Source organism: Mastigoproctus giganteus, chromosome 9, assembly GCF_048544385.1.
Source record: "Mastigoproctus giganteus isolate SK-2022 chromosome 9, ASM4854438v1, whole genome shotgun sequence".
In the NCBI taxonomy this organism is placed as follows: domain Eukaryota; kingdom Metazoa; phylum Arthropoda; class Arachnida; order Uropygi; family Thelyphonidae; genus Mastigoproctus; species Mastigoproctus giganteus.
This window is the reverse complement of record NC_143583.1, coordinates 134,278,027-134,290,880: the sequence shown is the minus strand read 5'-3', so window position 1 is coordinate 134,290,880 and position 12,854 is coordinate 134,278,027. Positions and strand designations below refer to the sequence as shown.

The following is a 12,854-nucleotide window of genomic DNA, read 5'->3' as shown; positions in this document are numbered from 1 at the left end:
TGTCTTCCAGCAAATGTATTTTTAATTTCTTAGTAGTTTTTGTTGGTATTTTCTTATTTTTATTAAGATAATTTCTTTTTATTTTGAAAGTGCTTTCTACTAGGTAGTGATCACTGTCAACTTCACTGCCTCTGAATACTCTAGTGTCTCTAATTTTGTCATTTAAATTTTCATTAATGATAATATACTCTATTATAGACTTTGTGTTTCTTGCTTCTCATGTGAATTTATGGATACTATTTGTTTTATTTCTTTCTTTTTTTTTTACTTTCTTCTTTTATTCTTATTTTGATTTCATATTTTTCTATTTTCTTTCAATAGTACTGCTTAGTTAAGTTATATCAATCTACGGAAATGGAACCCATTCCTAACCTTTTGAGAAGGGAGGTCCCCCAAAAGTAAATAAAAATAAAATAATAAATTTTCTGTTTATACTCCGGGACGACCAAACAGTCAGAAGAGTTAACAAGATAGACAGAATACAAGAAAAAGCACCGTATTCAGCAGTCACGGGCTTGAACCCCGGTCACTCAAGGCACGTGTACTTATGCACCCTCGCACCTGACCACTAGGCTACGGCGGCCTATTCTGTACTGTTTTGATTCCTGTTTTGACCTAAAGAAAGTTAATTTCTTTTAGCATTAGTAAAGGCACATAATGCAAGAAAGCAAGCTTATATAGCATCAGCCACAAAAAAAAAAAAAAAAAAAAAAAAATCTAATTTCACCCATCCACTTGCTTCAAATGTTTGTCTAGTTCTGTTGTTTGTTTGTTACTTGGTTTTTAGGGGCATTAGCAACTAAGGCCATATTGCTCCGAGAATATGCGGTTGTCATTCCCTGACCTTTCTGCATCCTCCGTATTTGTTGTTGTCTAGTTCTGCATTAAATCTATTTAAGATATCGACTTCTAAAACGACGGATGGAAGTTTGTTCCAGCAATCAACCACACACTGGCTAAAGGCAAACATCCACACATCTATCCTACCACTCTCTTTCCCCAATTTGAATTTATGCCCTCCCAGACGATTATTTGAGCAAGAGGAAGAATCCCATCAGCTCTGAGCATGCTCAAACAGTTCAACGCTTTATACACCTCAATCAGATCACCTCGCAGGTGCCTAGTCTCCAGACACTGTAATTTGCAAAACTTAACATAAGAGCAACCCTTTATTCCATTCACTAATCTTGTTGCCCTTCTCTGCATTCACTCCAGCATCTCTACATCCTTCCTAAAATTAGGCCTCCAGACCTGTATACAGTACTCAAGGTGTGGCTTGACCATTGCTTTATACAAGGGGATAATCACCACCTTATCCCTACTAGAAAAATTCCTGTATATCATTGACAAGACACCATGAGCTACTCTTGCAGACCGTGTGCACTGCTCAGAAAACTTCATATCTGCCTGCACAATTACCCCCAAGGTCCTTTTCATTCTCTACCACCCTCAGTGTAGTACCACACAGTTGATACATTACTCTGGGGTTACTACTTCCCATATGCAGTACTTTACATTTGTCAATGTTAAACTTCATTTGTCACCTCTCAGCCCATCTGCTCAACCTTTCCAGATCCTGTTGCAGCAGCATAGCGTCAGTAGTGTCCTTAACAACCCTGCCGACCTTTGTATCGTCTGCAAACTTGGACATTAAGCTTGATATACCATCATCAATATCATTTATAAATACAGAAAACAATAATGGACCCAACACTGTACCCTGAGGGACTCCACTAATAACATTAGTCCACGATGAGCAGTGTCCATTGATTACCACTCTCTGTCTTCTCCCCCTCAAACATTCCTTTATCCATAGTAGCAATTTGCCTCCAATGTCATACTGCTCCAATTTGTGCAGCAGTCTTCCATGTGCAACAGTATCAAAAGGCTTTCTAAGATCTAAATATATAATATCAAAGTTATTCCTGCATCCAGTTCTTTTGTGGCTGCATCATAGTATCCAATCAAAATGGTCAGGCAAGACTTTTCCTTAGCAAAACCATGCTGTGTCCGAGCTATAACTGAAGTCTTGTCTAGATGATCCTGCAGTGCTTTTTTAACCAGTGCCTTTTAACTCACAGGTCTATAATTACTTGTGTCAGCCTATGATCCTCCTTTGTGAATTGGGGTCACCTTTTGCACATCTCCAGTCTATGGGTACCTCCCTTGAGTCCAAGGAAGCTCTGATAATTATGGCTAAGGGTTTGCTAACTTCCTTTGCAGCCTCCTTTAATATAACTGGATAGATCCCGTCCACCCACAGGTGCCTTTCTTGTGTTTATCTTCAACAATTTCTCCTCCACTTTACTCTCAGTTATTACAAGATTATCTAGCTTACTGCCAGAGTTGAATACACCTCTGGCATTCCCCTCGCTGAATAACTCCTCATGTGTAAATGTCAATGCAAAATATTCATTTAGTTTGTTAGCTACCTGAGCAGGATCATCAACAGTTGAACCATCGATATCAAGTGGACCAATCTGATTCATCCTCTTCCTTCTAGAGTTTACATAAGTAAAGAACTCTTTGCTGTTTTTCTTTGCATCCTTTGCCAAAGATTTTTTGTAATCTGCCTTCGCCTGCCTAACCTTCTTTGTAACTCGGTTATAGACCAGCTTATATCTATCATAGGTTTCTGTGTCACATATTAATTTATATGTATCCCATGCATTTTTCTTCTATACCATATGTCTCATTAGTTCATCTGACATCCATTTAGACCTAAACCTTTAACAATATTCCTTACTTGTTATGTAAAGCCTAGTAGCTTCCATGATAAGTTCTTTGAATGCTTCCCATTTTGAATTTGCTGTTGGTAACATCATCAGTTGGTCCTACTGTATAGAATTTAAATACTGTCTCAGACCATCGTAGTCGCCTTTATGAAAGCAAAAACCCTTCCCTTTACCCCTGATGGTAGTTACCTCTTTGAGTAAATCCCACTTCAGCACACTGTGATCACTGCCACCTAGTGGTTCCTTTATCTGCAGATTCTTAATGAATGAAGAATCACCACTGATAATCAGATCAAGAGTATTACTCCCTCTATTTGCCTCCCGAACATGCTGATGTAGAAAACAATCATCCAATAAATCCACAAAAGCCTTGCTAGTGTGTGAGTGACCAATGCACAAATTCCAATCAATATCTGGGAAATTAAAATCCCCCATTATAAGACTCTCTGATTTACTGGCCCACTCTATTTCCCTGTACAGTTTCTTATTATACTCATCAGAGTCATTAGGCCATAGCACACTCCTACTCTCAATTTTGATCTCCCAATGCTTATGTCACACCAAACTGACTCGACACTGCACTGTCCAGCGATGTCAACTGGGTTCACTTGCTTGGATTTTATGTGTTTCTTAACTAATAGCATAACCCCTCCTCCCTTCCTATCCTTTCTGTACACATTGTACTCCCCAAATTCCAGTTCTGCTTTCCTTATATCTGTGTGACACCACGTCTCTGATATGCCAACAATATCTGCCTTTGATGTTTTCAGCAATACCTCAAATTCACCAAATTTATTTACCAAACTCCTAGCATTAGTGTACACGCAAGTATACATGCGCCTGTTCCTATTCCTAGCTACCCTAACACAACCCATGTGTTTACTTGTATCGCAATGACTCCCAGCAGTCTCTAAAATATCCTGCATCTTGTTTTTCAGGCTGCTGCTCATTCCAATAGAAGCAGTGCAAGAATCACTTTCACCTCTGCCAGTGGCTACTGTTAACCTATTAGTACTTGTATCCCCCCAAGCTAGCAGTTTTCCGACCCACCTAACACTGCCTCGATAGCATCAGCAAATATTCTTGCACCCTTTCTATTTAGTGTATCCCATCCCTATAGAAGCAGTCTCTCCTGTTAACAAGTACAGACCAGGCTGAAAAAAATTGTACCCCTTGAGTCTTGCACAATCTTTCCAGGGCCAAATTGATTGACATGGCTCTCATCATATACTCCCTCCTATCGTGTCTGGGCAGAATTGCAGACACTTTCAAATTCACGGCTTTTTTTCAACAGTGACCTGTACTTTTTAAGTAATTCTGCCGGTCTCCTACTCTTAATATCATTAGTGCCAACGTGTACAACTCTATCACCTTTTGTGGCCTTAAAAGATATCTGCTCTATGTCATCAACCTTTGCCCCTGGCAGCCATACCCTGGTCCTGTTGTATTAGTCCTCAAAGAGCAGTGTTCATTGATAACCACTCTTTGCCTTCTCCCACTCAACCATCCCTTTATCCATAGCAGCAATTTGCCTTCAATGCCACAATGCTCCAATTTCTGCAGCAGTCTTCCATGTGCAACAGTATCAAAAGCCTTTCTAAGATCCAAACATATGATTCTTCTTTTCTTCTTCTTTTTTGATGAAGTCTCCTTGGGAGGTTGAACCTGGCAACCCCCCCCCCCCCACAAAGAGTTGAGACCCTGGTGGTAGATGCGCATTTTACATCTTCAAAATATTCTATTTATTGCTACTAGCTAGTGTCTAACATATTACAGAAACAATCCTAAACAAAAATGTTTTATAATACTTACCACACTTCTCACTTTACCTGCCCAATTAACTCTGTCTATCGCAGGTATCAAATCAAATGCTTTCACACTCATTCTGATAATTCAAAAGTATAAAATAAAATAATAAATAAATAATTTAATCAAGTATCACACTTGAAGTTATCCCACTACTCCAATAACACTTTCCGTAAACGTCTATTTTATGATACAGGTAACTGTCGTGTGTGTGTGTGTCTCCAAATTTCACTTAGACCAGTGGGCGATTGGGCATACCGGCTGGGCGCTGAACTGATATAAAATTTTGTTTATTAAAACGTCGATGCTCTCTGACTGAAGGTCTACAATTGAATAACATTATCGATGTTTAGGAAAGCAACATCTAATTTCCATGATTCAAGTTTTATTGTTCTCTACATAACTAGACAACACTGTTTACGATATACAACATTAAATGTACAAGGTGAACACGATATTTCACCACCTCCTCCACAATGTCAGATCAAATTTAAAAAATCTATGCAGAATAAACCCAGCGGCAAAAAAGTGCAGAAAAAGCCTCGATTCAAGCCATCGATCCGAAATTCAGAAATTCTCCTTTTGAGGAAGGGGAAATTTGGTCTTGCTTCGAGCCGTGGCTCAGTTTATCAGTACTGGGAAGGATTACATTTTGTCATCGCTACGAAATTCAGGGTTTTCATTCAGAAAAACTGAAAAACGGATCAAAAGTACACAAATTTTATAGACAACAATTTATGGATATTAGCATTAGTAGAGGCGTATGATTAGCCAAGAAAAAAAAAACACTTCCCATTTCACCTATCCATTCTCTCCAAACGTTTGTCCACTTCCTCCTTGAATTTATTTCAGCTACCAGCTTCCACAACGACAGATGGAAGTTTGTTCCATATACTACCCGCTCTTTAAAGACAAATTTCCGCACAGCTGTTCTACAACTGTCTCTCCTCAATTTGAATTTATGCCTCCTCAGGTTCGTAATCTGAGCAAGAGGAAGAATCCCATCAGCATTGAGCCTGCCCAAATCATTCAAGACCTTATAGACCTCAATCAGATCACATCGCAGATGCATAGTGTCCAGACGCTGCAAATTGCAGAACTTGGGCCTTTCTTGGTACGAGTACCCCTTTGTTCCCCTCACGAATCTTGTTGCTATTCTCTGTACTCGTTCTAGCAACTCTACATTCTCCCTAAACTGAGGCCTCCAAAACTGTACGCAGTCTTCCAGGTGTTAACTGACCATCGATTTATACAAAGGGATAATTATCTCTTTTTCCCTACTAAAAAAATTCCTGTATATCGTTGACAAGGCCACGTGAGCTGTTCTGGAAGCCTGCCTGCACTGTTCCGAAAGCTTCATATCTGACTCCACAATTACCTCCAGATCTTTGTCATTCTCCACTACCCTGAATGTAGTAGCCCACAGTTGGTACGTTTCTCTGGGGTTACCATATGTAGAACTTTGTATTTGTCAATGTTCAACTTCAGCTGAGAAGTTAAATTTCAATTCCCATCTGCCCAACTTTTCTAGATCCTTTTGCAGTAGTATACGTCATCACTGTTATTAACAAACATGCCACCTTGGTATCGTCTGAAAACTTGGACATTAGGCCTGATATACTGTCATCAATATCATTGATAAATATAGAAAACAACAATGGGTCCAACAGCGAACCTGGGGGACTGCACTAATAACATTAGTCCACGAAGATCAGTGCCCATTGATTACCACTCTCTGTTTTCTCCTACACAACCATCCTTTTGTCCATTGTAGCAATCGCAACTTGTTCTTAATACCATACTGCTCCAATACGTTTTAGTTTTATGTAGTTTTATACACCCACAAACTGTGGTGAAGGGAGCGCGATTTTTTATAAGGGAAAGTCGGGTTTTTCGTCATACTATAGGATTCACACCATTTACAGACATTACAGACTGTTCAAAAGAGTGCATTTACGTTTTTCAAGCAAAAACGTTTTATGTTTTTCAAGTGGATATAAAATCAGTTCCCCAAAATTAGATGGAAAAATCACACGTTCGAAGAACATCTGTGACAACAGGAATTTTCATGGACTTTTTTTTTCGCACAAATTGGATGAGTTAGTGGGTATCAGGCGATGTGGGGGGGTAACAATTTTTTTCCTCCCGTTAATTCGGTTTTTCATACAGCAAACAGGCAAACTGACCAAAGAATCGACCACGAAATGTATACATACACCATTACCACTAGCATTAGTAGAGGCACACGATCCAAGAAAACAAGCTTATGCAGCATCAGCCAAAAAAAAAAAAAAACCCCTTCCCATTTCACCCCTTCATTCGTTCCAAATGCTTGTCAAGCTAAGCTTTAAATTTATTTAGGTTATCTACTTCCACAGCAAAAGGTGGAAGTCTGTTCCACCAATCAACTACCCACTAGCTAAAGGAAAATTTCCGTACAACTATTTTACAATTATCTTTCCTCAATTTGAATGTATGCCCCCTCAGGTTCATAATCGGCACAAGAGGAAGAATCCCATCAGCATTCAGCTTGCTCAATCCATTCAAGGCCTTATCCACCTCAATCAGATCACCTCGCAGATGCTTACTCTCCAGGCGCTGCAATTTGCAGAATTTAAGCCTTTCTTGGTAAGATTACCCCTTTGTTCCCATCACCAATCTTGTTGACCTTCTTTCTATCGTTCTAGCAACTCTACATCCTTCCTAAAATGAGGCATTCAGACCTGTACACAGTACTTTATGTGTGACCTGACTAATGCCTTGTACAACGGGACAATCAGCCCCCTGTCTCTGCTAGCAAAATTCCTATATATCATTGACAAAATTCCATGACCTGCCCAGGAAGCCCGTCTGCACTGCTCACCGAACTTCACAGTTGACTGCACAATTACTCCCAGATCTTTTTCACTTTCCACTCCCCTGAGTGTAGTACCATACAGTTGGTACGTTTCTCTTCGGTTATTGCTACTCTTATGCAGTATTTTGCATTTGTAAATATTAAATTTTAGTTTCCACTTCTCAGCCCATTTTCCCAACTTATCTAGATCCAGTTGGAGTAGCATACTGTCTTTATTGTCGTTAATAACCCTGCCAACCTTTGTATCATCTGCAGACTTGGGCATTAATCTTTATATACTTTCATCAATATCATTGATGAATACACAAAACAACAATGGGTCCAAGACCGAACCCAGGGGAACTCCACTAATATGCATAAACAAACAAACGGATACTTTCGAGAATAACTTATTAACAACAGAAGCAAGCCGAGTTGAAATTGAAACTTGCATTACTCCTATTGGTACATGCAGCAGGCTAAAAACCAAAATGCTAGAAATTACAAGCCTCCTGGGGATCTTCGGAACGAATACATCAGCTGTGTTACGATTACTAAAAGCAAAAACAGGCGCATGTGTACTTGCCTATACGCTAATGCAAAGAATTTAGTAAACAATTTTGATGAATATGAAGTACCGGTTAATTCGTTCAATTGGGGAAATAAAGATATCGGAAACAAGGTGCCACTTATAAAAAGAGATGTGGAATTAGAATTATACGGTTAGTATAATATATACAGGAAGTAAAGACAGACAGGAGTGGGAGGAGGAGTAATGCTGTAGGTTAAGAAACAGATAGACTCTAAGGCAGTGCACGCAGATGGTGTGATTGGCCAGTGCAATGTTCAGTCACTTTGGTGTGATTTAAGCAACGCAAAGCTAAAATGAGAATGGGAGTCTCCTAGAGCCTAAATGACTGTCATAGTATAATTATCACCTAGTTAGGCAAGTAGAGTGGGCGATCAGATCGGATGTCTTATAATGGGGTAACTGAACCTTCAGATAGTGATTGCAACTTGTGAATTGGTCATTCACACAGTAGAAGAAATTTACTGTTTCAACAGTAGCATGTTAGAAAGGACAACAGCGAAAGCGATCAGCAGTGACACTTCACTCATTAAAACACCCAGAAAAAGAATCACTAGGTAGCAATGCTCATTGCATATTGATTCTACCTAAAGATATAACTACCTTCAAGAGAAAAGGAGAGAGCTTTTGCTTTGGTAAAAGAAACTACAGTTGACCGATGACCACACTGGACTCAGACAGTTTTAAAATTCTATATACAAAAGTGGTACCAGCTGATGATGTTACCAAAAATAAATTCTAACTGTTGATGATTCTGCTCAGGTTGCTGATAAATTAAATAAGTATTTACATCTACATTCACACATTAGGAATGTTTTAGAGAGTGATATACCAGAGGTTTATCAATTGTTAACAGTGAATTAAATGATTTTGTGATAACTGAAAGAAAAGCGAAAGAGAAAGTGTTGAAGCTAATCTTAAAAAATGGCGCCTAGAGTGAATGGAATATATTCAAGTATATTAAAATAAGTAAGCAGACCTTTAGCCATAATTATGAGGATATCTTTGAATTCAGGGGATGTTCCTGTGGAGTGGAAAGTGCAAATGTATGTCAATTCACGAGAGAGAAATCAAAGGGTGACGAATAATTAAAGTTCCGTTTTCTTCACCTCTGTTCCAGGGAAAATAATAAAGTGGCTGACTAGTAATGCAGGACCATCTGAACAGGAATGCGGTCAAACTGCAGTCCCAGCATGGATTTCTAAAGGGACGCTGATATCTGATAAATCTGATTTGATAACGCATTAACAAAGGAACTGGATGAAAAAAATAGTTTTGATATCGTATACTTAGATTTCAGAAAGGCTTTTGATACTGTTGCACCTAAAAGACTGCTGTACGAACTGGAGCAATATGCCATTCAGGAAAAGTTGCTATCGATAAAGAAAGTTGAGCGGGAGAAGACTGAGTTGTTATCAGTGGGTATTGCTCTTCTTAGATAATGTTATTAGAGGAGACCCACAGGGACAAGCAGGCGCATTATTGTTTTATATATATTTATTAATGATACTCCTAAAGGCATATCGGACTCGTTGTCAAAGTTTGGAGATGATACTAAGATTGGCAGAGGGATCAATCACAGCAATTAGGGTTTGCTACTGCAACAATATATAGAAAATTTACACAGATTGTCCCTGAAGGAGCAATTGGATTTTAACATTGAGTAATTGACAAAAGTTACGTACTGCACAGGGGTAAAAAAAAAAAAAAAAAGAATAAAATTATATTAGTGTCACCCGTAAATGATTACATCTAGCCATATATTTATTTTGTTCGTAAATTGTGTGTATTCTTTGATCAATTTGCCTGTTTTGCTGGACAAAAACCCCAATTTCTGGGGAATAAAACCTTGCTATCTACGTCTCAGACCGACTAACTGAGCCACGGAGGGAAAAACGCACATTGAAGTTCCTTGAGTAATCGATGGGATTTTAACCTGGGCCTTTTCCACCCGGTGTGGGGAGGACGGTGACGATACCACTGTGCTATCCGCGCAAACACTGCACAGGGGTAGCAGTAGTCCCGGAGTAACGTACCTACTTTGCGGTACCCCAGTCAGGGTAGTAGAGAATGAAAAAGCCCTGCTGATAAATGTGCTGCAGACTTGAAGTTCTCTGAGCAGTGCACATGGCTTACAGGAGAGATCATGGGGTTTTGTTAATGATACACAGGAATTTTTGTCAGAAGAGATAAGCAACTACTGCGGATCACCGAAGAATTCAGAAAGGACATCAGGATCGAATTTGGTCCAGAGAAATGCAAGACCCACACACTGCACTAGCTAAAATTAGTTGACCGAAACTACCAGCTGCTGACTGGTAAAGAGATCGAAGCTATGACAGAAGGAGAGACCTACAATACCTAGGGATGATGGAGGCTGAGGAGTTGGAACACAAGGAAATCAAGAAATGCCTGACCGAAAAATATCATCAGAGACTCAGAAGCCTGCTGAAAGCAAAATTGCATGGAGGGAACACAGTTAAAGTCACAAACAGCTCCAGTACTAACATACACCTTCAGGGTCATAGATTGGACTAACACCGAGCTAGAAGATATCGTGCGAAAGACAAGGACAATGATGACCAAGAGCCGCCAACACTACCCGAAGTCAGTAGTGGAGAGACTAATAATAGCTCGGAAAGAGGGAGGTAGGAGCCTGATAGAGCAAAAGAAAAACAGTGATAGTTAACCTGAAGGATTACTTCGAGAACAACACAGCACCACTCCAGCAGGCCATAAGGAAGATAGATAAGTGGTGTACCCCACTCAACCTAAGCGAGGAACCCCCACCCACCGAGACGGCACAAGACATGAAATTAGAAAGATGGGCAAAGAAGACACTCCATGGCAGACATTACAATTAACTTCCATCAAGATCATATCGACAACAGTTCTTCCAATGCATGACTTACAAGCGGGATGCTCTTCCTCGAGACTGAAGGTTTCATGCCGGCTATCCAAGACCAGGTAATCAACACCAGAAACTATAGAAAATACATCGCAAAGGAGCCCGGAATGTTAGATAACACATGTCGACGATGCCACAAGGCCTCAGAAACGATCCAACACATCATCGCGGGTTGCAAGCTGATCACCCAAACTGAATACACTCATAGACACGACCAAGTAGCCGAGATAACACATAAGAAGCTAGCAAGGAAATACCAGTCGGTAGAAGAAAGTGTACCGTACTACAAGTACGAATCCCCAGGCCGTACTAGAGACCCGAACCTCTTCAATTAGGAGGTTCGTGTACTTCCTAATTTTTTCCTCGTGGGTTTTCTGGACATTGTTAGTGTTGGGCACAGCTATGTCAATCAGGTAGGTAGCCTTTCTCATCTGGTCCACAAGGGTTATGTTCGGCCTGTTGTGCGGGATGGTCTTATCCGTTATTATGGCGCGGTCGTAGTACAACTTGTGGATTCGTGTCTCTAGTACGGCCTGTGGGTTCGTACTTGTAGTACGGTACACTTTCTTCGACCGACTGATATTTCCTTGCTGTGATGTGTTGGATCGTTTCTGAGGCCATATGGCATCGTCGGCGTGGCCTCAGAAACGATCCAACACATCACCACAGGTTGCAAGATGATCAACCAGACACGACCAAGCAGCCGGGACCAAGTAGTTCGTACTACAAGTACGAACCCCCAGGCCGTACTAGGGACCCGAACCCACAAGATGTACTGCGACCGCGCCATAATAACGGATAACACCATCCCGCACAACAGACCGGACATAACCCTTGTGGACAAGATGAGAAAGGCTAACTACCTGATTGACATAGCGGTGCCCAACACTAACAATGTCCAGAAAACCCAGGAGGAAAAAATTAGGAAGTACACGAACCTGACACTTGAGGTCAAGGAGATGTGGCATATGCAAGAAGTATCGATCATCGTGTCAACAACCGGTATGTGACCAAAGACCCTACATAACAGCCTAGCAGCAATAGTTCTCCCAGAGAACACCTACAAGGAACTCCAGAAAGTCCCAATCCTGAACACCTGTTGGATAGTCAGAGATTTCACCCGGGGCTCACATCTCGTGAGTATGGGCATGGCACACCCAGGGTCCTGAGCTGGATATCATCATTCTTCTCTATTTTGGTGATTCCCTTTGGTCTCTCTCTCTCTCAGGGTGGCTCAGGATTTTTTTTTTTTTTTTTGCTGGTGTAGCATAAGCCTCAGGCATCCTTGCACCATATAGCTAATAATAATAATAATAATACAATACAATTTATTTATCAAGAGAATATGTTTACAATAAATAATAATAATTTCTTCGACCAACAGTAACACCAGATATTACAACCACTGTGTAATTGGTAGCAGTAACCGTCACAGAGTGGAATCCCCCAGAATCCCCCAGTCAGGGAGAAATAATATAAGAGCAACAACAACAATAATATAATGCAATACAATACAATTTATTTTTGTATACAATAATAATAATAATAATCCCAGCGTGATGGAGCCGCGTTCGCTTCCGCTAACGCGGCTCCATCACGCTGGGAGACTGGTATAATAATAGTATCAAATTAGAATAATAATAATAATAATAATAATAATAATAAATACATTAATAGTAATAAAAATTAATGAAATAAATAAACATCGTGAAAGTTGCTCCAAGGGACCTAACTACCCCAGGTTGGAGTTGCGGCTAAGGCAGATTGTGGTGCGATCTGGCGTCACTCCCGAAAAACAGCTGACCGGGCTAGCCAGGTGGGTAAAGTGCCTGCCTGGCAACCCAAAGGTCGCGGATTCGAATCTCGCCTCGGGCTTTGATCAGTGTAAAATGCAAAAACTTTGGAAGGTGCATTATGGCCACAGAAGCTGATGTGCCAACAACTAACAAAAAAAAAAAAAAAAAAGGTCCCGAAAACTAC

General features: G+C 40.3%; 1 protein-coding gene across 4 annotated transcripts in view; it reads right to left on the bottom strand.

Annotated features, from left to right (window-relative positions):
• The window catches only part of LOC150080753 (transforming growth factor-beta receptor-associated protein 1-like), a 272,526-nt gene extending 267,485 nt beyond the window's left edge, over window positions 1-5,041 (bottom strand). For 2 of the 4 annotated variants that reach the window (XM_090382036.1, XM_090382038.1), the window contains exon 1: window positions 4,548-5,040. In XM_090382036.1, coding sequence (XP_090238162.1) covers window positions 4,548-4,619 — 72 coding nt within the window. In that variant the 5' untranslated portion in view covers window positions 4,620-5,040. Of the gene's footprint in view, window positions 1-4,547 lie in introns of all 4 variants that reach the window. The other 2 variants (XM_090382037.1, XM_090382039.1) reach the window with 2 other exon arrangements.
• Window positions 5,042-12,854: the final 7,813 nt, after the last annotated feature.